At 36.1% G+C, this 27,937-nt stretch overlaps 1 protein-coding gene across 3 annotated transcripts in view; it reads left to right on the forward strand.

Moving 5' to 3' along the window:
• Positions 1 to 27,937, forward strand: part of TMEM131 (transmembrane protein 131) — a 192,575-nt gene that overhangs the window by 32,109 nt on the left and 132,529 nt on the right. For all 3 annotated transcript variants that reach the window (XM_030838893.2, XM_030838891.2, XM_030838892.2), the window contains exon 2: positions 20,795 to 20,856. In XM_030838893.2, the coding sequence (XP_030694753.2) occupies positions 20,795 to 20,856 (62 nt within the window). The remainder of the gene's footprint in view (positions 1 to 20,794; positions 20,857 to 27,937) is intronic.

The following is a 27,937-nucleotide window of genomic DNA, read 5'->3' on the forward strand; positions in this document are numbered from 1 at the left end:
AACTGGTACTTAAATCTGGGGGAAAAATGTGCAGTGCCTTTGACAGAATCAAAGTTGTAATGATGCCCGTTTTCCCCCGTATAAGTAAAAAATGCAATAAATGTCATCAATAATACTGACAGACTTTTTTGCTGGAAATTTACAAGGGGATTCTAAATTATATCTGAGCATGCTAAAGATGAAGAGTCAAGAATTTGGGGGAGTAGAAGAAGGAAGAAGCAGTGGAGGAGGAGTGGGGAACGCTCTTTCAGATGTCAAGATTTGTTACAAAGTTAACATAATTAAGACAGTATACTGTGGATGCAGGGATAGAAACAGGCCAGAGGAAGATTTCAGAGGAGATTTCAGATAAGAAATCTCCATTCAGGCGCATCCCGGCTGGTTTGGCTGTAGACCAGAATGGAGATTTTCAGAAACAGACACGTGGATATATGAGAAAGTGATGTAGACGGAGGTAGCACTGCAGGTTGTGGGGGAAGGAACAGGCTCTCTCAGTCACTGTGCTGGGATGCCTGGTCATCAGTGTAGGAAAAAAATGGAAGTAAGTTCTGTCTCAAAGCATACACAAAATTAATTTTAGGTAGATTAAGGAGTCAAAAACTAAAGGTAAAATTTTATTAATTTTATAAATATAGAGAATATAAAATAAAAGAATGACAGGATTGGACTACACTAAGATTAAGCATTTCTCTTCATGAAAAGAAAACAGAAAAGAGTGAAAACACAAGCCACAAGCTGAAAGTATCTGCAGTAGGTATAGCTAACTTCAGTGAATCACAGACCAAAAATAAATACGAACAGAAGATTTGTGACAAAGCATTTCACAGGAAAGGAAACATGAACAGCCAATAAACATATATTATTCACAGACTTCTTCGTAATCAGAAAGATTCACATTAAAAACTCAAATACAAGATACATCATTGATACCCACCAAATTAAGAACAGTTATTAAAATTTTATCATTAAAATTTGTGAATTCTTTTCTCATTCCAAGTAAATATACACTTCCATTCCTAATTTCGGACTGTTCTTTAAAATAAGGTCCCTATATTGTAAAAACTTCAGACCTACAAAACCCGGATCCATTTTTTACCTCGGTATATACCCAAGAGAAACTCATGCACACGCAGAACGGAAGACATGTATGAGAATGATCATGGTAGTACTGTATGTAACAGCACATAATCAAAAACAATGCATATGTCTACGGGCAGAAGAGTGGGTAAAAACAGTGATAAATTCATATATTTGAATATAATGTATATTATAGTGAATAAACTTCAGCTGCACGGATAAATCTCAGAACATACCCTTAAAGACCGTGAGTTGGAGAAATAAATATTACGGCATGATGCTATTTATAAAATCTTCAAAAACAGGAAAAACTTAAATGATATTTTTTAGAGATACATATATATGTGTTAAAACTATAAAGAATAGCAAGGTAATGGTAAACACAAAATAGAGGATAGTGGTTACCTTGGTGGTGCGGGTAGGAAGGAATACAGATGGGGGAGAGCAAATGAGTGATGGCAAAAGTTAATTTTTAATATTTAATTTCTGAAGCTGGATGGTGGGTATACTGGTGGCTTTATTATCTTTAAACCATTCATATTGTTTCATAATGAGAATTTCTAAGAGTTCTAAAAACCTACAGCTAAAACTCAGTAACCTCATTAAGGGGAGTGGCTGGCAAAATAGCCCTGTTTTCATTTCATGCATTTCCCTTGGTGATGATGAGAAAATTATATTAATAAATGTTATTTAAGCTATTCTTACAAATCCTTCAAGTTAATTTCTGGAGCCTACTAGAGTAGGAGTAGATTGGGGTCCTTGAAATAGTCACAGTTATTTTGAATATATCTTAAATTTCTGTTAAGGTTGTCAAGTCTTCAGGGGTTGAGATGTGAAAAGTGAAGCTGTTTGATGTCGGAGAAGTTACTTAACATTTCTGTGTCCCAGTTTTCTCAAAAATGTTTATTATTTATGTCCCGTTGACTTCCTGGTATCCAAATTTGTTCCTCTTTCCTTGCTTAAGATAGAAAACATAGGGACACATAAAGGACAATGGTGGTCCAGGAGATGTCGTTATCATTGCATCCACAGTAGGCTGCAACTACCTGGAGTGGAAACATGCTCACAGACCAAGAGATCAGTCACTTAGGCCATTGTCACCTCTGACAGAAGTCTTAAATACCCAAAAGGGAAGCCCATTCAGGTTCATGACACCATTTAGGCTGGGGCTAGAGGTAGAGAACCTTGTGTCCTTCTTATCTTTCCTTTTGGTTCAGTACCTAATAAATGAACAACTTTCCTTCAAGAGCCTACCAATTTCTGACGCTTAATTTAGTATTAGGTGAATTAGGGACAAGTGGACCAGGATGCATATGTATTTTTGAAGCAAACCCATATAATCCATTCTGCAAAAAGCCTTCCCAGGAGTGTCATAGAATGAATCAGACCTATCTGTGTCTTTCCTGCCCTCTATCAGAATAGTAAGGACCATTCCAGAATCAAATTTTGAAGTAGAGGTCTTGAATGTCTGCCATGCTTCTCTCCCATAAAATGTTATTAAAACACTTTAGCTTGTTGAAAACACAGAATATTTCCCCTCCTCCACCTCACCCCACCGTAACTATCTCTGTGGCTTTTGGTAACTGAATTAATCTCTCTGGATACACTTTTTTCACATAACTTGAAGCAGTTGAATTATAATTCTCTATACGTTCAGTTAAATAGAAATCCTCCCTCTGATCTTAAAGGGAATTAATATAAAATTTAATGTTTCTATTGTTTTATTAGCAAATTTGTTTTACCATGGTATATTCCTTGTGTGATAGGTACTGTCTTTGAAAAAATATATAATTTGTTTTCTAAAACCTATGGCTAACATTAGCTCAAACTACTTTTTATTTTACCCCTGAGATAGATTCACCTAAATAATATTTTCTTTGCCAACTTCAACAGCCTGACACAGTATTACTTTTTGAGTCACTGTCCTTTTCATTTCCAGTATTTTCTTAGCCATAAGTTTAAGAAAAGGCTTTTGTAAAGCCACCTTCAATACTGCTAGGTCTTTATTTCCTTTTCTTTGGAAATTGTAAGTATTGTAGTTAAATTATGGGGCTCTTACTCTTTGCCCCAGAGACTTGACTCCATCCATATTCATTTTCTTTTTTTCTTCTCTCAACTCTAGATTGTTTTTAACACTGTGGGTGTCCAGTTTAAAAATCCAGCTTTCCACCAACATGGAGGATTTTCTTGGTATCTCTTTCACGAATTCTTTCTGTGGTCTACGGAAAACCTTGGCCAAGTGTGAACTTAATAAATTTCTAGTTTCTAAAATCTCTAATTCCCACTCTTGCCATAAAATACACTTTTCTCCTCAGTGCCCCAATCCAGTTGAGTTTCTGCTCTGATCCTGTAGCCTAAAATAGATGGCAAAAAGAACATAAAAGCAGTAAATAGATGAATCCATTGAAAAAGGAAGAAAGAAAATGATGACAGTGAGATCTCAGAGCAAAAATGTGAAGAAAAATTTAACAGAATTGGGGCTTTTTTAAAGCAAAGAATAAGGAAGGAAAACACTAAACAAAATAGATGAAAGCAGTTCTGCATATAGCAAATACTTTTAAAAAATGCCATGCAACCAGGGGATGAGTTAAATCTCAGTAGCATGAGACATGAAGATTCTAGATTTAAAAGTATCTGAGAAATGGGAGCGAGAGAGGGAAAGGACAGTTGACCTGATCATTCAGGGCAAAGAGATGATATCCACTCTCTGCAACAGAAGGGTATGATATGTCAACCCAGTTGGACCAGGCAATGGTCTTCAGCCCCACTCCCAGAGTTTGGGGAGAACATAAGAATAGGAGAGAGAATAAGGATCTTAGTCCTGCAAAAACTAGAGTATATCTGCACCTGGTGTGTAAGTAGAGTCATCTTAATGTTCGCAAATAGAAATGCCGTTAATTCTAAAGTTAATCACAACATGCATGTAAAACCCTAGTCTTATGTTAGCCAGCAGTATCCCTCAGGGAACTTTGGGTTACAAACATCTAACACCGTATTGTCTGGGATTCTGACCACTGAGAGAGAGAGTGATTGCTGGATAGGATGTGCGATAGACAGGAAGAGAAATTGGCTAAAATATTGATAGGATCAGAGTGTGCAACAGAGATAGCTAATCTGGATTCCTCTTCTACTTACTAATGTCTTCTAAAATAGGTGTACTTGTTTCTACATGCAGCTATTGGATGCAACTATTAAAAACATGCAGTTTGGGCTTCCCTGGTGGCGCAGTGGTTGAGAGTCCGCCTGCCGGTGCAGGGGATACGGGTTCGTGCCCCGGTCCGGGAAGATCCCACATGCCGCGGAGCGGCTGGGCCAGTGAGCCATGGCCGCTGAGCCTGCGCGCCTGGAGCCTGTTGCTCTGCAACGGGAGAGGCCACGGCAGTGAGAGGCCCGCGTACTGCAAAAAAAAAAAAAAAAACATGCAGTTTTAAGTCACTGGAATCTAGAGAGTGTGCTAGGAGTATTTTTGGAATAAAGATCTCTATTAGGTGGGTATTATAATAATCGTCTTACGACAAAGATATTTATTGGAAAACAATATTTGCGAGGTAATCGATTCTTCTTTTTATTCTCCTCTCCTCCTCCTTCCTTTTTTTCTTCTTCATCAAATACTTAAAATTGATTTTAAATGAACACCTATTATCTCCTTTCTCCAACTATGAAACTATTCTAAAATAAGATTTAAGGAAGATTTTAGAAAATGGAAGTTATGTATTTATATAAACTTACAATTTTGGAGAATACACAAGTATTTGTCATTAAAAGAACTAGTTTTTAAGGTTATCGTCCTTTCCCCTATACTTAGAGTGAGGATTAATTTTAAACATTACATAAATAGGAGAGATTTAATTAAAACTTGAAAATATGTGTTACTGTTAATGGAATTCTTGCTGCAGTTACCTTTGCAAACCAATGTTAATGAAACTGTAGTTCAAAGTGGGTTTGGGGAATTGAGATAGCTATTTATTTTCTTACCTGAGATGCCATGATAGTCGTCTTAGTAAAATAAAGAGCCCAATTAGGAGTGTTCTCATTTGCAGATATTGATGAAGTTTACACAAACTGCTAGGATTTTTTGTTTCAGAGCCCATTAAACAAAGTCAGTGAGTGAGAAAGGGAAGTACTTCTTTGCATTTTGAAAGCCTTTCACCTGTGGAGCCAGAGAATGGACTTGCTCCTCTGGCGGAGCCAGGTTCTGCTCTTGCCCTCACCTGGCTCGTGGTCCCTTCCCCTGTTTGGTATCTCTAGGTATTGCCAAGCTATAAATTGCCCTAGAGAAGGGAAGAGCTTCTTCAAATGTAATTGCTTTTTGTGTGTTGATCTTATATCCTGCTGCCATGCTGAACTCACTTATTCTAGGAATTTGGTGGGTTTTCTTTTTCTTTTTTTTTTGTAGATTCCTTTGGGTTTTGTACATAAACCATTGTGTCATCTGCAAATAGGGACAATTTTATTCTTCTTTCCTGATCTGTATGCGTTTTACTGATTCTTCTGATTTCAGTAGCTATGATTTCTAGTACTGTGCTGAAAAAGATTTGTGAAAGCAATATCCTCACCTTTTCCCCAGTCTTAGGGGGAAACCTTTCATTCTTTCACCATTAAGTATTGAAGTTAGTCATGGATTTTTGCGGATGCTCTTTATCAAGTGGAGGAAGTCCCATTCTGTTTCTAGTTTGCTGAGAATTTGTATCATGAATGGGTGTTGGATTTTGTCACATGCTTTTCCTGCATCAATTGTTTTGATCATGTGATTTTCTTATTTATCTCTTGGTATGGTGGATTCCATTGATTGATTTTCAAATGTCTTGCATATGTGAAATAAATCCCATTCAGTCATGGTATATTGTTATTTTTACATATTGCTAGACTCAGATTGCTAGTATTTGAGAGTTTTTCTGTCTAAGTTAATGAGGGATACTGGCCTGTGGTTAAAAAAAAAAAAATTGTCTGTATTTTTGTCTGGCTTCGATATCAAGGTAATACTAGCCTTATAAAATGAGTTGGGATGTATTCCCGCTTCTGTTTTTGGAATAAATTATGTAAAACTGATGCTCACTCTTCTTTTAGTGTTTGATAAAATTCTCCTGTAAAGCCATCTGTGCCTGAGGATTTCTTTTTCTGGGGAATCTGTTGCCAAATTCAGTGTCTTTAGTGGCTGTAGGTGTATGCGGGCCTTCTAGTTCATCTTGGTTGAGTTTTGGTAGCGTGTGGGTTTTGAGAAGTTGGTCCATTTTTTTCTAAGTTGTTGAGTTTACGAGCATAAAGTTCATAGTATCCTCTTACTAATCTTTTAGCGGCTGCAGCACTTACAGTGCCATCCCCTGCTTCATTCCTGGTGTTGATGACTTGTGTCTTCTCTTTGTTTCAGTCTTGCCTAGAGGCTTGTCAGTTTTGTTGATTTTTGCTTGACTTTTGTTTAATTCATTTTTCTGTTATTTACCTATTTTCAATTTCATTGACTTCTGCTCTCATTTTTATTATTTCCTTCCTTTTATTTGTTTTGAGTTTATTTTTTCTGCTTTTTCTAGTTTCTTGAAGTGGGAACACAGATTATAAATTTGAGACCTTTTCCTCTTTTCTAATGTGAGCATTTTAGTGCCATAAAAAATTTCCTCTTAGAACTGTTTTTGACGTATTACATTTTCTTTTTTTTTTTTTTTTTTCTGCGGTACACGGGCCTCTCACTGTTGTGGCCTCTCCCGTTGCGGAGCACAGGCTCCGGACGCACAGGCTCAGCGGCCACGGCTCACGGGCCCAGCCGCTCTGCGGCATGTGGGATCTTCCCGGACCGGGGCACGAACCCGTGTCCCCTGCATTGGTAGGCGGACTCTCAACCACTGCGCTACCAGGGAAGCCCCTGATGTATTACATTTTTATTTTTATTCATTTCTATGTGTTTTTAAAATTCCGTTCTTTCTTGGCCCATGATTTGTTTAGAAGTGTATTGTTTAATAAAGAAGTGTTTGGATGTTTTTATTTTGTGTTTGTTACTGATTTCTAATCTGATTCCATTGTGATTAGAGAATCTAGTCTGATTTCTGTGTTTTTAAAGTTGTTGAGGTTTCTTTTATGACCCAGGATGTAGCCTATCTTGAGGAATTGTCCAAGGTAGCTTAAAAGGAATACGTATTGTGTTGATGTAGGTGGAGTGTTCTATAAAAGTCAGTTAGATCCTATTGGTTGATGGTGTTCAGGTTTTCAAATATTGGGTTGACCGAAAAGTTCGTTCGTGTTTTTCTATAACATCTTATGGAAAAACCCAAATGAACTTCTTGGGTAACCCAATATTTTACTTAGACGTGTATTCTTTTATATCTTATGTCTCTTTTTAGTTTTACCAGTTGCTGACAGTGGGGTGTTGAAGTCCCCAAATACGGGATTTGTTTACTTTTCCTTTTAGCTTTACCAGTTTTTGTTTCATTATTTTGCAACTATGTTGTTTGGTACACACACATTTGGGAACAGTATTTCTTCTTGGTAAGTTGATTCTTTTATCTAATGATAAAATGATACTCTGTCCCTCCTCTGAAGTCTACTATATCTAATACATAGCTGTACCTTAAAAAAAAAAGCATGATAAATCTTTTTCTAACCCTTTAACAATATAAAATCTATTTATGTTTGTTTGAAGTATATGGTTGGATAATCATTTTAATCATTCTGGCAGTTTCTGCCTTTTAATTGATGTGTTTAAACCATTTACATTGAAAGTGATTATTGATATGTTAGAGCTTAATTCTTCCATTATATTATTTGTTTTCTGTTTGTTTCTTCGTTTTCTTGTTTCTGTATTTCATTTTTCTTTCTGTGAGTTACTTCAAAGTTTTTTAGGATCCATATTGTTTAGTTTATATTGCTTTGTGTATTTCTTAAGTGGTTGCTTTATACATTACAGTATATATGTAACTTAACATAGCCTCCTGATATCAGTGTTTTACAGCTTTGACTACGGTGTTAAAACCTTGATTTCATTGAGATTCCATGGCCCTTACCACTTTTAAAAATATAATTTCCTGAAGTAGTTTTTCTCCATACATTGTGCTCAACTGATGTCATTATAATTTTGTTTCAACCATCAAGTATGATTTAAGAAACTCATGAGAAAGAAGAATAGTCTATTATGTTTACCCTTTTTTTTTTTTTATCATTTTCTTGTTTCCTTTATGAAATTCCAAGTCCTCTTTATCACTTTCTTTTTTTTGGGGGGGTGGGGGGGCTTCCCTGTGTTTTTATTTCTGTACCAGTATCTTTTAAAGAGTAAAAGTTTTCAGAAATTTTAATCAAACTCAATTTACCTTTTTTTTTAATAGTTCATTTTTTCTTTTTTTTATTTTTTGTATCCTATGTAAGAAATCTTTGCCAACCCAGGGTCACTATCTTTCTCCTATGTTGATGTCTAGGAGTTTTAGCTCTTAAATTAAGTTATGTCAGTAATTTCAAGTTGATTTTTGTAAGTGTTGAGGCATCTACATTCTTTCTTTGTTTTTCTCTCCTTTCCCATATGACTGACCCGTTGTACCAGCATTACATATTGAAAAGATCATTTTTCCCCTGATTGAATTGCCTTAGTACCTTCGTCATAATCTATTGGCCATATATGTGGGAGTCTATATCTGGAGTATCTATTCTATTCCATTATATATTGTTTTTGTGTCAGTATTATGCTGACTTTATTACTGTGGCTTTATTTTAAGTCTTAAAATTAGGGAGCGTTAGGTTTTCCAATGTTTATGTTTTTTAAAATTATTTTTACTATTTTGGGTCCTTTGCTTTTCATATATGTTTTAGAATCATCTTGTAAATTCCTACAAAAAAGCCTACTGAGATTTTGATTAGAATTGCACTGAATGTCTAGATCAGTTTGAGGAGAATTGCTCTCAACAATATTGAGTCTTTTGATTCACAAACACGGTATATCTTCCTATTTATTTAGGTGTTCTTTAATTTCTCCCAGCCGTGTTTTGTCAGATATATCCCTTAGGATATCATATGTTTTGATGCTATTGTAAATGGTTTTTAATTTTTGTTTCCATTTGTTCCTTGCCAATATTAGAAATACATTTGATTTTTTATATTGCCCTTGCATGCTGCCACTTTGCTAATCTTGCTTATTCTGCTACAATTTTTGTAGATTTCTTAGGATTTTCTACATTGAAGTTGATGATATCTGTGTGTAAAGACAATTTTATTTTCTCTTTTCCAATCTGTATGCTTTTACCTCTTTTTCTTGCCTTCTTGCATCGACTAAGACTTCAGATATGATGTTGAATAGTAGTAAGAGGGAATATCCCTTACTTTGTTAGAGGGAAAGTATTTTGTCCTTCACCATTTAGTGTGATGTTAAGCTGTGTCTTTTGTAAATGGTTTTTGGAAGCTTAAGGAAGTTCCTTTTGTTCTTAGTTTGCCAAGATCTTTTTGTCATGGAGGGATGATGAGTTTTGCCAAATGCTTTTCCTGCATCTTTTGAGATTATTATTATTATTTGTTGTTGTTGTTGTTTTTAATGTTTGGTGGGGATTTTTTGTTTGTGTTTTTAGTTTTATAGGTTGGGTTGCTTTTTTTTTGAATGTTAAACAAATATTGCATTTCTTGGATAAACCCTATATGATGATGATGTATTTATCCTTTTTATACATTAATAGGTTATATTAGCTGAAATTTTAATGAGAATTTCTGCATCTATAATAATGAAGAATGTTGGTCTGTAGTTTTTCTTTTAATGTCTTTGCTTTTGGTATCAGAGTAATGCTGGCTTCATAAAATGAGTTGGGAAGTTTTTCCTCTTCTTTGTTCTGAGAGAGTTTGTGTTGAGTTGGTATTTTTTTCTTCCTTAAATATTTGGGAAAATTCATCAATCTATGGGCGGTGGGCCTACAGTTTTCTTTGTAAGACTTTTAACTATGAAATAACTTCTTTAATATATATAGGGCTATTCAAGTTAACTTTTTTTTTTAAACTGATATTTGGCATTTTGAGTCTTTGAAGGAATGTATCCATATCATAATCTGAATTGTTGACTATATTGACAGAATTTTTAATGATATTCCTTTACTGGACTTATGTCTATAGGAAGTGTAGTCGTGTCCAGTCTCTCATTTCTTATGTTTCTAATATGTGACTTCACTTTACTGACAGGTCTGGCTAGAAATTTATCAACTTTATTCATCTTTTCAAACAAAAAGCTTTTGATTTCTTGATTTTTCCCTATTTTCTGCTCTTTTGTCAGTTTACATGTCTTTTATTTTAGGTTTAATTTGCTGTTCATTTTCTAATTGCTTATATTGGTCACTTCTTTGAGCATGTGGGATAAAAACTACAATAATAAGATATGGACGATTCTTACCTAATATTTAGAATATGATGTTACGTATTGTATACATATATGCAGTGCAGATATTACATATGTACACCATACATCTCATAATATATGATTGCATATTGGACATACAAGGTAAAATCCCTGCACAGTAATTGAATTGGCATATCATTTTAACTGACAGTTTTAAGATGGCTATAATACCACTGTAGTCATAGACACTTCAGCAGTTTATCATTTTTGTCACAGTTACTCTGTGACAGCAGTTGAGATACTAAACACCTCTACAACCAGTATTTCCAACTTGGCATAATTAGGTAAGGAGATTTACTATAGCTCAGTATGTGGTCTTTTTAAAGATTGAGTGTGTTTAAACATTCAAATTTTTGTAAGTCTTGTGTAAATGATTTTATTTTTTGTAAACTTTCTATTTGGAACATTTTCAAACTTTCAGGAAATTTCTAAGAATCAAAACAAAATAAAAAACACATACCTTCACCCAGCTTCACCTACTGTTGACAGTTTACCCTTCAGTCGCTTTAGCAACTGCTCTGTATTCTCTCCTCCCACACACATGTGCACACTAAAGAGTGAATTTCTATACATGAAAGAACTGTGAAGCTTAAAGCTCTTCTGGAGTAGGTATCACATTTTGTCCCATGGCTCCACAGTATTTAACATGCCATACAGGCAACCTTTTAAGAAGAAATTTAGGGAGTAGAACACAAAATCATGCAATATCTTTTTGTTGTTGTTGAATTTTAAAATACTGAGATATAATTCCCATATCACAAATTCACCCTTTTAAAGTGTGCAGTTGAGTGGTTCTTTTAGTATGTTCACATTTTAGTATGTTCACAATCTAATTTCAAAATATTTTCAACACCCCCAAAAGAAACCTCATACACATTAGAGTCACATCCCATTTCCTCCCAGCCCCTAGCAACTGTTAATCTACTTTTATTTCTGTGGACTTTCCAATCTGGACATTTCATATAAATAGAATCATAAAATATGGGTCTTCAGTATCTGGCTTAGTTCACTTAGCATTATGTTTTCAAGGTTCATCCGTGTTGTAGCATGTATCAGTAATTCATTCTTTTTTTGTGGCTGAGAAATATTCCATCATATGGATTCATCACATTTTGTTTATCATTCATCAGTCAGTGGACACTTGGGTTGTTTCTGCTTTTTGGCTGTTATGAATAGAACTGCTGTGACATTTATGTAGAAGTTTTTGTCCTCAGGTTTTCGGTTCTCTTGTTTATATATATGAGTAGAATTGCTATGTCTATGGTAACTCTATATTTACCTTTTTGAATAACTGCCAAACTGTTTTCCGAAGTGGCTACTCCATTTTTTTTTTTTTTTGCGGTACGCCGGCCTTTCACTGCTGTGGCCTCTCCCGTTGCGGAGCACAGTCTCCGGACGCGCAGGCTCAGCGGCCATGCCTCACGGGCCCAGCCGCTCCACGGCACGTGGGATCCTCCCAGACCGGGGCTCGAACCCGTGTTCGGCAGGCGGACTCCCAACCACTGCGCCACCAGGGAAGCCCCACGGCTACTCCATTTTTTACTCCCACCAGCAACTTATGGCTTTCCAGTTTCTCCACATCCTCACCAATACTCATTATTATCTGTCATTTTGATTATTGCCATCCTAGTATGTGTGAAGTGGTAGCTTGTTTTGGTTTCAATTTGTATTTCCCTGAGGACTAATTTTGAGCATCCTTTCATGTGTTTATTGGTTATTTGTATTCTCTTCTTTTAGAGAAATGTTTATTCAGATCCCTTGTCCATTTTTTAAATTGGAATATTTGTCTTTTGGGGGGATGAGTTCTATATATTCTGTGTACCTAACCCTTAACAGATAAATAATTTGCAAGAATCTTCTGTTCCCTGGGTCATCTTTTCACTTTCTTGATAGTGCCCTTTGAAGCACAGGAATTTTAATTCTGATGAAGTCCAATTTATGTGTTTTTCTTTGCTTGCTTAGCTCTCCTAGCTTAGAAACATTGCCTAATCCAAGGTTGTAAAGATTTACCCATGTTACCTTCTAAGAGTTTTATAGCTTTAGCTTTTACACCAAGATCTTTTCTCCATTTTTGAGTTAATTTTTACATACAGTGTGAGGTAGGGTCCAGCTTCATTCTTTTGCATGCATATATCCAGTTGCCCAACACTACTTGTTGAAAAGACTATCCTTTCTTCTTTCTTCCATAAAAGAATTGATCATAAATGTGAGGGTTTCTTTCTGGATTCTCAGTTCTGTCCTATTGATCTACACATTTATCTTTATTCCTAGTACCACGCTGTCTTGATTAGTGTAGCTTTGTAATAAATTTTGAAATCAGGAAGTGTGAGTCCCCTACTGTGTTCTTCTTTTTCAAGATTGTTTTGGCTATTATGGGTTTCTCACATTTTCTTAAGTGTTTTAAGATCAATTTGGAAAAAAAACAAGGTGGGATTTTGATTATGATTGCATTGAATCTAAGATCAATTGGGGGAGTATTACAATCTTTACATTGTTAAGTATTCCAACCTATGTCTTTCCATTTCTTTAGATCTTTCATTTGTTTCATTGAAGCTTTGTAGTGTAAAAAGTATATTGGTCTTACACTTGATCACAGTGTATAAGCCTCTTTTTATGTTGCTGGATGTGTATTTTTTATTTTGTTGAGGATTTGATATCCATATGCATAAGGGATATTGAGCTGTAGGTTCCTTTCTTGTGATAACTTTATCTGATCCTGGTATCATAGAATAAGCCTTCATAGAATAAGTTGGGAAGTGTTTTCTCCTCTGTTTTATTTTGGAAAAGTTTGTGAAGCATTGGTGTTGATTCTTCTTTAAACATTTGGTAGAATTCACCAGTGAAACCATGTGTCCCTAGGCTTTTCTTTGTAGGAAGATTTTTGATTACTATTTCAGTCTCTTGTTATAGGTCCATTCAGATTTATTCTTGAGTTAATTTCAGTTATTTGTATTTTTCTAGGTATTTGTCCATTCATCCAATTTTTTGGTGTACAATTGTTCCTAGTTATTCTCTTATAATCCCTTTATTTCTATAAGCTTGGTAGGTCCTTTTTATTTCTAAGTCAATAGTAATGTTCCCTGTTTCATTTATGGGTTTTTTCTTGGTCAGCCTAACTAAAGATTTGTCATTTTTGTTAATCATTTCAAAGAACCAAGTTTTTGTTTCACTGATTTCTCTGTTTTTTGTTGTTGTTCTCAATTTTATTGGTGTCCACTCTAACATATTATTTCCGTTTTTCTACTTGTTTTGGGTTTAGTTTCCTTTTCTCCTATTTTGTGAGAGTTGTTATCATGACTGGGTGTTGGCTTTTGTTAAATACTTTTTCTGATTCAGTTTATATGACCAAGTAATTTCTCTTCTTCAGCCTGTTGATAGTGGTGAATTATATTGATTGATATTTAAATTTTGAACCAGTCTTGCACAACTTGAATAAATCCCACTTGGTCATGGTGTGTAATTTTTTATACGTTGCTGGATTCAATATATTAAAATTTTTTTGCACATTTTTTTGGGTCTAAGTTAATGAGATATATTCTGTAGTTTTTTAAATAGTCTGATTTTTTTTAGAAAAAAAATTTAGTAGTATATATATGTAACAAAAAATGTACCATTATAACTGTTTTAAAGTGTACAGTTGAGTAGCATTAATTACATTCACAGTGATGTGCCACCATCATCATCTATTTCCAAAACTTTGTCTTCACCCCAGAGTCTCAGTAATCATTAAGCAGTAAGTCTGACTCCCCCTCGCTCTAGTGCCTTGTAACCTCTAACCTACTTTCTGACTCACTGAATTTGCCTATTCTAGACATTTCATGTAAGTGGAATCACAATATTAGCCCTTTGATGTCTGACTTATTTCACTCAACATAGTGTTTTCAAGGTCCATGCATGTTGTAGCATGTGTCAGAACTTCATTCCTTTTTATGGCTGAATAATATTCTGCTGTATTTATACACCACATTTTATTGCTCCATTCATCTGTTGATAGACAGTTTATCATACAGGTCCTGTTGTGGGCTATGGTTCCAGTAACCAGCCTAATTTTCAGAGCCCTGGTGGTGGTGTTTTGGTCTGCTTGTTTTGTTTGTTTGTTTGTTTTGGCCACATTGCGTGGCATGCGGGATCTTAGTTCCCCCGACCAGGACCAGGGATTGAACCCGCGCCCCCTGCAGTGGAAGTGCAGATACTTAACCCCTGGACCTTCAGGGAAGTCCTTGGTCTGCTAGTTTTGTGTGGTGCCTCTGGTGCTCCCACGGACCTTGGCTTGTGCTAGGGATGAAGGAGCACAGTAGGGTGAGCTTCAGTGTATTAGTGATTTTTCTCTTGCTTGTTTAGAGTAATTGGTGGTTCTCAGCCATTCATTTTGTAACAAGTTTGCTGATCTTTTTATATAAATTAAGCACTTTAGGATAAAATAAAAATTATGGTATTTTATCATAAGCTATAACATTAATTTTGAAAAACATTTGTAACTCACCATTTTAGATGTGTGGTGTATGTCCAACACATCTGAGTCGCGTAAAACTGTATTTTGAGTTTTAGTAAGCGACATGGACACAGCCTTTCTTTAGGAAGTTGGTAATACTGAGTGGTGTTGATAAAATTGGAATTTGACTTATAAATTCCTTTGCACTTTTAATGTGGGAAGAAGATAACAAAGTAGGTGTATATTACTTCTTTCAGATAAGAAAATTAATGAGGAAAGAGACAAGGGTCCAGTCATAAAGTATCTTTATGGATAGAAGGGACCCATACAAACCTAGTCCAGAATGTTTAAAAATATTTGTTACTGAGCCTTTTGTTGAAATAAGATCCTGAACAAGTGTAACTATAAAAGAGACATTAATATCATTAACAATAATTAATTCTGAGATAGTAATGCCATTTTTTTTTTTTTCTGTACGCGGGCCTCTCACTGCTGTGGCCTCTCCCACTGCGGAGCACAGGCTCTGGACGTGCAGGCTCAGCGGCCATGGCTCACGGGCCCAGCCGCTCCGCGGCATGTGGGATCTTCCCGGACCGGGGCACGAACCCGTGTCCCCTGCATTGGCAGGCGGACTCTCAACCACTGCGCCACTAGGGAAGCCCAGTAATGCCATTATTTTAACCAATATTTCTTTTCTTCCATTTTCCAGACTGTGTGCTAGATGACAGGCAAACCAGAAACTATTTACAGGTTGTGATAAGAGTTAAAATGGGGCATGGTTAGAGGGGACAGGGAGTGGCTTGGAGCAGTCACTGGGGGTCCCCTCTGAGGGTACTGTTGAGGCTGAGACTTGAAGGGCAACAACCATGAGAACAGCGTTCCAGGCAGGGTGGCTCTTTGACACAGGATTTGGGAGTCCTTTCAAGTCCTGCCTGTGTGCCCCTTTCTTCTTCTCTTGGATTTTTAAAAAATCATGGATTTCACTAGTCCAGCGTCCTCCCCTCATGTGAGGAGACTGAAGGCCAGAAAGTAAAGACTTGATGGTGACAGCCTAGGATCCTGATGCCTGGTACACCCCCCTGCGCCCCCATACACACGCCCAAATGACATGTATTCCTACTAGCTATTTACAACATTCATTGTTTTCATGAATTATTATAAAAGATGTCTGAAAACAAGCATTGTATCTAGTCATCATTTGCAGTGTTCAGAAAAAAGAATCTCTAACCTAAAAGAAAGAAAAAAAAAAACCCTAATTATAGTAGAGAAAGATTTGCCCTTAAAGTGAAGATATTTTTGTCTTATAAATGTCATTCTTTTAAATGATATTTAAATGTCATTTAAGTGAGATAGGGAAGTAAACTCAATTTCTGATCTTCTGTTTTGAAAGTAAGTGATAAATAACTGACACACTGAGATTCTTCCGCTGAAAATAAATGTCTTTGTTACTCTCAGACATCATGGTGATGTGGGTGAATAAGAGGCGCTTAAAGTAGATCTTACCGAGCCCAGCTTCACAGAGTAAATGCCAATAGAATCGTAAAAGCCAGAACTAAAACCTCTTGTGTTTATATGTCCTCCTTTCCTCCCTTGTTATTGGAAATACATGGCTGATTTTTAAAATTAGGTTGCTTGAAGGTACTGTTGGTTGTGAGCATTAGTGTCACGTTACTTTGAAAGTAAATAGTGATGGGTTTAGAAGCATAGGTTCTGGGGTCCCATTGCTGAAATTTATGGCCCCTCTCTAGCCACTTTCTTGCTGAGTGACTTCGAGCCTAACCTCCCTGTGCCTGCTTATCTTCAAACGGAATCCATAAAGTCTAGTCATAGGATTAGTTTGAAGTTTAATAATACAGTAATTGATAATTATTAGATGGTATTCTTATTTCTGATACATCAGATTGCTGCTTTAACTGCGGAACATTGAGACAGTTTGGGATTCCTTTAGAGTGTAAAATAAGGGATAAAAATTCTTGGAAGAGGAAGTAGCTGTCAGTTGTGGTTTCAAATCTAGAGATATGGAGATGTGTGAACTTGACTTGCTTTGGTTACTTTTTGTAACGTATAGCTTAATAACTGTTAACACATTAAATGATTAAGTACATATTCTGTTTTTCTAGGCATATAATTTGAAGTTACTATGATTGATCATTTAAAGCAAAATACCCTAATTTGTTTTATGCCAGAGTTGAATCCTATTCATTTCTACATATTTTAAGGAAAGCTGTTGATGTATAACACAATATTTCCCTTTCAGAACTTTATAAAATAGCTGCCGCTCTTAATTTTTTTCAACTAAGGTAATTCATGTTTTTGTTAAAAGCTCCTAATTAAAAATACAATACACCCAAATTATATTACTGCTTTTCTTTCTTTAGTAAAGTTCTCATCAGTTAGATAAAGGTCTGATCTAGCTTGATGATGGGAACTTATGTGATGGTCATTATGTCATAACTCTATTAGCAGGCACCAAATATAGCACATTTCTGTTACTTTTTTGGGTCTGTTTTCTCTGCTAACTAGATGGAAAGCGTCTAACTGGGAGCTAGACTTTTTGTACATTGTGAGCATCTGACTATTCAGTTAATTCTTGTTCATTGTGTTCTTACGTCAGTAAATCTATATTCAACAGGAGTATACCAAAAAGGTTTTCTGGATCATCTAAAATTTCACTTTATGTTAAAAGGGTGGGGGAGGGGATGAGAAGTGGGATGGGTGAGCTGGGCAGACAGAGCCTTTTACATTCACAGTCCTTTTTTCTTAATGGTTTATCACTTTATTTGGAGACATTTTTGTGTACTCCACATGTACTCTATGTCAGTAATTCCGTTGGAGCCATTAGCTCTGATCTCACTTTTGAAATGCAGCTACAAGCTAAGACTAGAGGTAACCAGAAAGAGTTCGTTTGTATCAGTGTGTGCAAATACCAGTACTTATACCTGAGCAGAAAGGTGGTATTTCATTCACGCACTCAGTGTTACTGAATGTTCTGTATATACGAAGAACTGGTGGGGAATGAGCAGGGTAGAGCAAGTTGGAGCTGTGGTTGAAGAGAAACACAAGAACTAGAGGACAGGGCTTTCCCAAAATAAAGTCAGGGTGTGATTAAGAGAATAAGAGGAAATCGATGCTCAGCAGGCAGGAAAGACACCATCCTAGTAGGTGAAGTGATCTAATTCGCTGGCATCTCATCTGCCGCGTGACTTTCAGCTTTGGTCATACTGAAAAAGCCAGGTACATGGGCTTAGACAGTAGGCTTCTTCATGGACTCTACCCAAAGACCAACAGGAAGGAGCCAGTGAGGGTCATGTTAAGCCAAGTGAAGCACCATTGTTTCATGGGTTTTAAAAAATAAGCTTTTCATTTTAGAACAGTTTCAGATTTATATAAAAATTCTAAATATAGTACAGAGTTGCCATTATACCCCCCTCCCAGTTTGCCCAATTATTAACATCTCACTTAATATGGTACTTTTTTTTTTGCAATTAATGAACCAGTATTAGTATATTAAGTACAGTTCATATTTTATTCAGGTTTCCTTAGTTTTTACCTGATTTCCTTTTTCTTTTTTAGAATCCCATCCAAAATAGCATATTACATTTAGTAGTCATGTCTCCTTAGGCGCCTCTGGTCTGTGACAGTTTCTCAAACTTTTCTGGTTCTTGATGACCTTGACAGTTTTCAGGAGTGTACTGGTCAGGTGTCTTGTATAACGTCCCTCAGCTGGGATTTGTCTGATGTTTTTCTCATGATGAGTCTGGAGTTATGTGATCTGGGGAGGAAGACCACAGAGATAAAATGCCATTTTTGTTATGATGTATCAAGGATACCGTCCACATGACTTTTCCCTGTGGATATCGACCTTGATCATCTGACTGAGGTAACGTTTGTCAGGTTTCTCCATTGTAAAATTACTCCTTTTTTCCTCTTTTCCATACTGTTTTCTTTAGGAGTCACTATATGCATCCCATGCTTAAGGAATGGGGAGTTATAATGTTCCACCTTCTAAGTAGAAGAGTTTCTGTATAAATTGTTTAGAATTCTTCTGCCTGAAAGTTTTGTCTCTTCTCCCCCATTGTTTATTTATTCATTCATTTCTTTATACCAGTATGGACTCACAGATATTTATTTGATACTTTGGGTTTTAATCCAGTACTGCTTGACTTATTTTATTGCTCAAGTTGTTCCAACTTTGGCCATTTGGGAACACTTACTGTTAACTCTTACATCTGTTTGACACATTCCCATCAATGTAAGACTTTTTTTTTAAAGCACTTTCTGGCACAAGTTGCTCCCATTTCATCTTGTGTATTTCCTGCCCCAGTCCTAGATTCAGCCATTTCTCCAAGAAGCCCCAGTTCCTTTTATTGGGGAATGGTAGTAGAACCCAAGATCTAGGTGCTAGATGTGCTTTTTGCTACTGGGTTGTAATACATGTGTGTATACTAACCTGTGTATATGCACATCTGTAAATATTTCTATATGCAACCATCTGTATCTGTATTAAGCTCAACATGAATTTGTACTGATGTTGCCAACTCTAATCCATTACCACGTAGATTGTTCTAGCCTCCTTCCCTTGCTTTTGTGTAAACTCTTATTCTGACAGTGAGAAATCTCTCACCATCCACCATCCACCATCCATATATTGTTCAATTCCAGTGTACATGTATAGCAGCGTCAGGATGGTTAACCCAAACCCCTGTGGAAAATAACTTTATTAACTAGAGATAGTGCTTATGTACAGTTTCTGTTGCCTTTAGTCTTACAGATTCCACTCATTTCCAAATTACTTAGGTCAGCACCTTTCCCCACTCCACCCTACTTCAGGGAGATGGTTTCATACCTTTGCTATGTATTTAAATTGTTTTGTCATATTCTGTAATCTATCTTGGGATTCCTGATCTCCTAAATGATTTTTTTAATTGCATACAGTAGGTTCACACTTTGTGCTGTGAAGTTCTGTTTTTGACAAATGCATAGTGTTAATTGCATCTACCATTACAGTATCATACAGAAGAGTTTCACTGCTTTGAAAAATTCCCTATGCTTTGCTTATTCCACCCTTCCTTTCTTTCTCCAAACCCCTAGCAACCACTGATCTTTTTACCATCTCTACAGTATTGCCTTTTCCAGAATGGCGTATACTTGAAATCATAGAGCATGTAGCCCTTTCTTTTACTTTTTATCACTAATATTCCACTGTATGGTTAATCTACATTTGTCTCTTTATTCAGCTATTGAAGGACATCTTGATTGTGTCCAGTTTTTGATGATTATGAAAAAAAGCTGTTATAAGGAAATGCTTGCAGATTTTTGTGTGGACATAAATTTCCAAATCAGTTCGGTAAATATTTAGGAGCACAATTGCTGGATTGTATGGTAAACGTACGTTAGCTTTTTAAATACCCTGTCTTTGCATTGTACTCAGTTTCTTGGAATGGAATAATCTTTTGCCATTCTCCTTGCCCACTCCCCCACCAAGTCAGTTTTGACCATTGATCCCAGGTCCTGTCATCACTACAAATGAGCAAATGATATAGAACTTCAGCTTACCATTTTGGGGGGAAATAAAATCCTCTAGTGATGTTTCCTGTGTGTTTATGTTATTTTCAGTTAATCTCTCAGTGAAAATAATCAGCTGCATCTAGTTGAATTTTACTGTTTTGTGCTTTCTGGCAGTATAGCAGGAGTAAATATTTTGTGAGTGGCTTAAATAGCCTGTAGGTTGTTAAAAATACTTTCTAATTGGGTTGTATTGTTTTGGTTTCATAGTTACTAAAATCCTGAAGAACTAGTCAGATTTTTCTCTTCAACCATCACCATCAAGCAGTATATTTTCAAAATATTAAGTTGTAGTAATTAACTTTAAAAGATTTTATTTAAATGAAATTTATGTTCCCGTTAAGTGATAATATGTTTTGCTTCCTTCACAGCATTTATTCAGTCGGAGAGCATAATAGAAGTACTGCGTTTTGATGATGGAGGACTTCTACAGGTAATTTTATTTTAAGCTTGAAGAATTATCTCAGTGTCAAGCCTTGAATAACATCTGATTATTATTTTTCTTTTAAAACGTAACTGGTTCATATGAAATATATTTTATGAGCTTCATATGCAGACAGGGCAGTAGAGTCATTGGTAATAGTAAAAACCTCCATAGCTGTATGGATTACCTTTTAAATAAAATATTTCTGGGGGATGTTGAGAGGTTAGGTGGGGAGAGTTAGATCAGGAGCAGTGGAATTGGTGGTAAGCTCTATTAGTATGGAGCCAGTGAGTGAAACGCTGAATTTGGATGTTGGACCGAAAAATATTTATCTGGAAGAGAACTTCTCCAGAGGATATAAGTTCTGCAGCTTTACATCTATATCATCCTTCCACTAGCCATTCTAAGCCGTGTCTTTATATATATTATACATAAAATTAGAAAGTGTAATCTGATAAAAATCCTATTCTGCCTTTCAGACATAGCTCACGTAGCACCGTGAAGCCTATTTTAGTCTTCTTAGCTAAAAAGCAGTTCTAGAATTTCAGAGCTGAAAGAGACAGTAAAAGCCATCTTAACCAACCCTGATTTTTGTGGCTGATTTTCTCCTTCCAAACTTTTTTCATATTCTATGCTTGTCTTACAGTACTCACCACCTTTGTAATAATAACAAGTGTTTTTAAATACCATGTTATTTGATAGCATGGCTGATAATTTTTTTATTCATGTTATATTCAGGGGAAACCAAGGTTTAGATTAAGAAAGTTGCCCACGATCCCATGACTTTGCAGTAATGGCATGGGTATTAGAATTCTGGTCTTCTCACTCCAGGTGTGATTGTTAGTCTCTTTGTTACATGATGCTGCCTATGATGTATTTGTTTACTTACTTATAACTAAATACATGACTTAAATAGTTCTCCTGTAGCTTATAATAAAGGCAGGAAAGTGAAAATTAAAGTTAGATCAAGGCAATAGAGAAATAATTCTGCTAGGGACTTGGAATAAGATTTGTGTTTTAGCATAAATTTAGGTTTCAGACACTAAGCCAAACAAAGTAAGCAAGGAAAAAAGTGATGGATTGTAAGGTTCTTTTTCTCTGACAATGAAGCAAATAAATGTTTCGGATGAAAACTTTTTCCCTGTTTCTAAATTTTTAAATAAACTTACTATTCTACTTTTATATAAGAGATGTTGAGAAACACAGCAGGCAGTGGCTGCATGGTGCTTGCAGAAAGTCTTCGTATGGCTTTTTATATTTTAAAAGTGAATAACAACTGAAGATATATAATGATCTCTAGTTTTGTAAAGCCACCTTGCTAGAAAATGATCTTAGTCTCTTGCTCTAGTTCTTTAATCTGTTGCAAGATGAGAACTTGGAGAACCTATAGAAATCACTGTTTTAAACATCTCCCTTTTGGTGATTTGCAGGATCTAGAGAGCAGGCAACTCAGGACTGAATTTCTAAAAAATTCTCTGAGTGTAGTTATCCTGTACTGATTGAAAAAGGATTTATTATATCCTTCAGGAACTAGACATCTAGGTTGCAAGTTGATAATCCATTTTGAAAACTCTGAAGCTTGACATGTGTTTTTGCTGGGGGAGGCTGTCAATTCACATCTAAAAGGACTTGGGTGTGGAAGAGCTCGTCAGCTGGGATGTCATTTGCTCACCCTCTTTGGATCTGCTGAAATGCTTGGACCAGTGCTTGGGGGAGGCCTCAGAGTTCTATAGCTAAGGTAATTTTAGACTGGAGTGTTAAGGGCAGGTATTACCACTGGTTACCTCAGCCACAGTGAAACCTCACTAAGCCTCCTGCAGAATGCCTAATGTTGAGATGCTATATATAGTGGATTATATATCTGCAAGTAACAGAACATAAGACCCCTCTGAATAGAAATTTATAAAAATCATTCATTTTAATGTTGAAGAATGTTGCCTGGGAACAACTGTTTTGATTTTGACATAATGTCATTCTTTCTGGCGATAATTTGCCAATAAGTTCAGCTATTTCTTAAACAGCTCCTGGTTTCTTGTGATTAGAAGAGAAGTAGGTTCATGTAGCATTTCTGTGGCAGAATATATATTGGGTTTCTCCAAATTAAATTAAAGCTAAAGCAGGGAGAGAGTCAAAGCAACAGCCTTGTTTTACATTATTTAAAATTAGAATTTTGCTTGAGAGCATTCGTTCCCAGATTGTGGAATTTATGTTACAGTCATGTGGCTTGGCTCATGGTGATTTTTTAAGTCCTAAAAACTAATTGATGATAAGTCAGTAAAAATTGTAAAAACATTAAAAATTTGCTAGAAAGTTTGGACTTGATTTCCTATTTTATTTTTAAAGAAAAGGAAAATGAGGCTCATAGAATATTCAGTTGCTAGAGTAAGAATCCAGCATCCAGTAAGTACCCGGCTTCCTGGTTCCAGAGCTCTTTCCACAGTATGACGCATGTGCATTTCTTGCCAGTGCGTTCCATGCGTTATCACTAGTAATGTTAGGATATGATTAGAAATCGTAGCAATCCTCTTAGCCCATGTTTTCTTTAGTTGGTGTTTTGACCATTGTAATTCCTGCTTGGCAAGGCTACTGAGATTTGGTATATAGAACATAGGAAGCTGAGTCAGTTCTTAAGGTGAGCAGACACTGAGGATTCTGCCTCAGGAGCTTGCTGAGAACCCCAGCTGGCACATATAATAAAGGATATCTGTTAAGGAGGAGGAATGTGGAAAAAACTATGGTAAACAACATACTTAACAGTGAAATGCTGAAAGTTTTATCTCTGAGATGAAGAATGGATCAAAGATGCCCACTAAATACCACTTATATTCAACATCATGCTAGTTGTAGCCAATAAAGTAAGACAAGAACAGCTACTGAAACTCGCGCACCTAGAGCCTGTGCTCTGCAACAAGAGAAGCCACCGCAATGAGAAGCCCGTGCATCGCAACAAAGAGTGGGCCCCGCTCACGGCAGCTGGAGGGAGCCCGCACACAGCAACGAAGACCCAATGCAGCCATAAATAAATAAATAAATAACTTGTAAAAATAAATAAAATTTAAAAATAAATAAAGACAAGAAAAAGAATTAAAAACTAAAAGGATTGAAAAGGAAGAAAAAAATGTTATGCACCGCAGATTATGATAGTTTATGGAGGTCATCCAAAGCATCTACAGATAAGTTACTAGATTCAGTAAGCAATTTAGCAAGTTTGCAGGATAACAGTTGATACATAAAAAGCAACTGCATTTCTATGTTTATGTTGAGCCGTATGAATTATACCACTTCTATAGATCAGAAAAGGCAACAGAGTCTAGCCAGACTCACACATATATGGATACTTGATTTATGAATAAAGTGTCGCTGAAGAATATTGGGGAAAGAAAATATTGGGGAACAGTCAATAAAGGGTGCTAGGACAAGTGAATATCTATATGGGAGAAATAAAACTTTGACTTCACACCAATAACAAAAATAGTATAACTATTTTGGGACTCTGGAGTCTTTTGAATGCTTATAGCTTCAAGCGGAAGGCTTGAGGTAAATTGAAGTAAAATATGGTCCATTTCAGCTCTCAGCCTAGAAGCAGTTACCCACCCTCACCCCCGGCCCTGCGGCAAGCAGCTGTGCATGTTCATCAAGCAGCTTGCACACAGCTTGCAGAAGCCTGTGGGCAAAAAAGCCTTCTGTCCTCCAGGTATTGGGGATCCATGCCCTGATTGCTGCTTTTGATCACAGAGGTTTAGACAGAGAGGCAGGCGGCCATTATTGTTGCAACTCCCCCATTGTTAAAAGTTCCTCACCCTGAAGTGAACCAGAAGATTTAAAGGGCTGACAACCTTCAAAAGCCACTGCATATATGGGGGAAATTAGAAAATCACTTTGAATGTTCAGGGAAAGGCCCAGGTTCATAAAACACCTGAGAAGACCTTAAGTGTACACCTCAGGCTTATCTTTGGCACAGACATAGCCTACATCATAAAACCAAAAACAATAAACAGAAGCAAACAGATAGCAAACTCTGGAAAAGGAGGAGAATCTGACACCCAGAGTTACTCCATTATTAAATTCAAATATCCAGTTTTAAACAAAAAATCACAGTGTACAAAAAGAAACAAAGTATGGCTCATTCAAATGAAAAAATTAATCAACAGAAACTATCTCTGAAAAAGACCCGATGGCAGATCTACTATACAAATTTGAAGTAGATCTGCTTTAAAACAGTCATTTTAAGGATGCCCAAAGAACTAAAGGAAGATGTGAAGAAAATCAAGAAAACAATGTATGAATAAAATGGAAATATCAATAAAAAGATAGAAAACCTAAAAAGAAAACCAAAAGAGGGTGACATCATCAAGATGGCAGAGTAGGCAGCCCTAGCTCTCATTCTTGTACAGAAACACTGACATAAAAGTAAATGTTGGTACCAAAATACTTTGAAGAGAAATTCAGAATCCATCAAAGAAGCAGAAGTACCCCTAGAAGGGCACAAACTGAGAGCAGTCAGATTTTGCTGATAAGAGGAGTACTGACTTTTCTTTAATCTTTCATCTTTTTGTTCCTCAGACTCGAGAATTTCCATTGTCTTGTCTTCAAGTTTGATGATTCTTTCTTTTGCCTGCTCAAATCTGCCTTTGAATCGTTCTAATGAATTTTTCATTTCAGTTTTTGTACAGTATTTCAGTTTTGCAAGATGAGTAACTTCTAGAGATTTAGTGTACAACATGACTGTAGGTATGATACTGTATTATATACTTGAAATTTGCTAAGATAGTAGTTAATTGCTCTCACCAAAAAAAAGAGTATATGAGGTGATCATTTCACAATGTGTATGTATATCAAAACATCACATTGTACACCTTAAATATAAACAATTTTTATTTTCCAACTATACCTCAGTGAAGCTGGGGAAAAAAGAAATTAAAAAGAAAATTGAGCTGAAAATACAGTAACTTAAGTGAAAAATTCTCTATGCTGAGGAACAGAAAGATTAAAGAAAAGTCAGTAGAGCCTAAGACCATCAAGTGAACCAACATATGCATTGTGGGAGTCCTGAAAGGTAAAAAGAGAAAGAGACAGAGAGAATACTTGAAGAAATAATGCCTGAAAATGTCACAAATTAATGAAAGACATGAATATAAGCATCCAAGAAGCTCAATGAACTCCAAGTAAGATGAACTCAGAGACTCATACTGGGACATGTTAAATCAGACCTTAAAAAGGCAAAGAAAATCTTGAAAGCAACAAGAGCAACGGGACTCATCACATAAAAAGGATCCTCGATAAGTTATTAAGAGATTTCTCATCACAAACTTTGGAGACCAGAAGGCAGTGGACCCATATATTCAAAGTATTAGAAGGAAAAAACTATCAACCAAGAATCCTATAACTGGCAAAACTGTTCTTCAAAAGTGAGGGAGAAATTAAGACATTCCCAGATAAACAAAAGCTGAGGAATCTCATTACCATTAGACCTGCCTTGCAAGAAATGCTGAAGGGAGTCCTGCAGGTAAAAATGAGAGACCACTAGACAACAAGGTAAAGCCATATGAAGAAATAAAGATCACAGTAAAAGTAAATACATGGGCAGTTTAAAAGTCGGTATTATTGTAACAATGGTTTGAAACTCCACTTTTTGTTTTTTACAAGATTTGAGACTAATACATTTAAAAAAAATAGTCTAAAAGCAAGGATTATTGTCACTTTGGTTTGTAACTCCACATTTTGTTTTCTATATAATTTAAAGATTAATGTACTTAAAATAATTCTTAGTTTGTTTTGGGATACAAAAAGAAGAAATTCTGTGACATTAACAACCAAAAGAAGTAGGGGTGGAGCTGTAAAGAAGTACACATTGAGTGTGATTGGGTTAAATCTGATAAAAATTCAAATTAGGGTGTTATAACTTTAGGATGTTAGATTAATCCCCATGGTAACCACAAAGAAAATAATATAGGAAATACACAAAATGAATTTAAACATTTCACTACCAAAAAATCAACTAAACCAAAAGATGACAGGACTACAGGAAATGAGGGAGTAAAACAGTATAAGGCATATAGAAAACAAATAGCAAAATGTCGGAATTAAGTATACTATTGAAGCTGAGCTGGTAGGAATTCAAACAAGTTTGTTGTAGATTTAAGATATAAATTATAATCTCCAGGGTAACCACTAAGAAAATAATGTAAAATATACATAAAAGGAAATGAGTGGCCAACTTCAGCTTGTGTAAGCTAAAAGAAGTCAGTTTTAGGCATATACAGTCTTATCAAGGGTATGTCAGGAATTCCCTGGCGGTTCAGTGGTTAGGGCTCCACACTTTCACTCCTGAGGGCATGGGTTCAACCCCTGGTTGGGGAACTAAGATCCCGCAAGCCACAAAACAAAAAAAAAAAAAAGAAAAAAGGATATGTCATAATAAGTGTGTAATAATTACACATAAGAGCACAAGATTTGAATTCTGACATATACTGTTTGATCCTGGACGGGTAAATATAATTTGAGTGTCTCCAGTGTATTGAGAATTGCAAGGACCACTAGAGATAGAGACAGTTGTGGCCGTTAATGCACTTTGAATTATAATGTAAGGAGATGTTATTACAAATGAAAATTAAATTATTGATATGTCTTTATAAAATTCAGGTTACAGTAGGGTTTTCAGTCTTGGCAATATTTATATTTTGGACCAGGTAATTCCTTGCTGGGAGATGAGGAAAGAAGACTGTTTTAAGTGTTGTACGGTGTTTAGCAGCATCCCTGGCCTCTACCCTCTAGATGCCAGTAGCCCTTTCAGTTGCAACCATCAAAAATGTCTCTAGACATTGCCAAATGCCCCGGAGGACAAAATTGCCCCCAATTGGAACCACTAGGTTATAGGGATAAACTTATATATTATTTTTATGATAAGAGAATTTAATACTGTTTGGGAATATACCACATACTTATTTTCGCAGTCTTTTCCATTTGAGTGGAAGAATAGTTCATTTTCCTCCTTTATATCCCTTTGGGGTGCTCTCTGAGAGAGACTGTGCTCAGACTGGTCTGGAATGTGGAGCCTAGCAGTGAGCTAGGCTGAGACTGGGGCCCTTAA

This window comes from Globicephala melas, chromosome 12 (genome assembly GCF_963455315.2).
Source record: "Globicephala melas chromosome 12, mGloMel1.2, whole genome shotgun sequence".
Lineage (NCBI taxonomy): Eukaryota > Metazoa > Chordata > Mammalia > Artiodactyla > Delphinidae > Globicephala > Globicephala melas.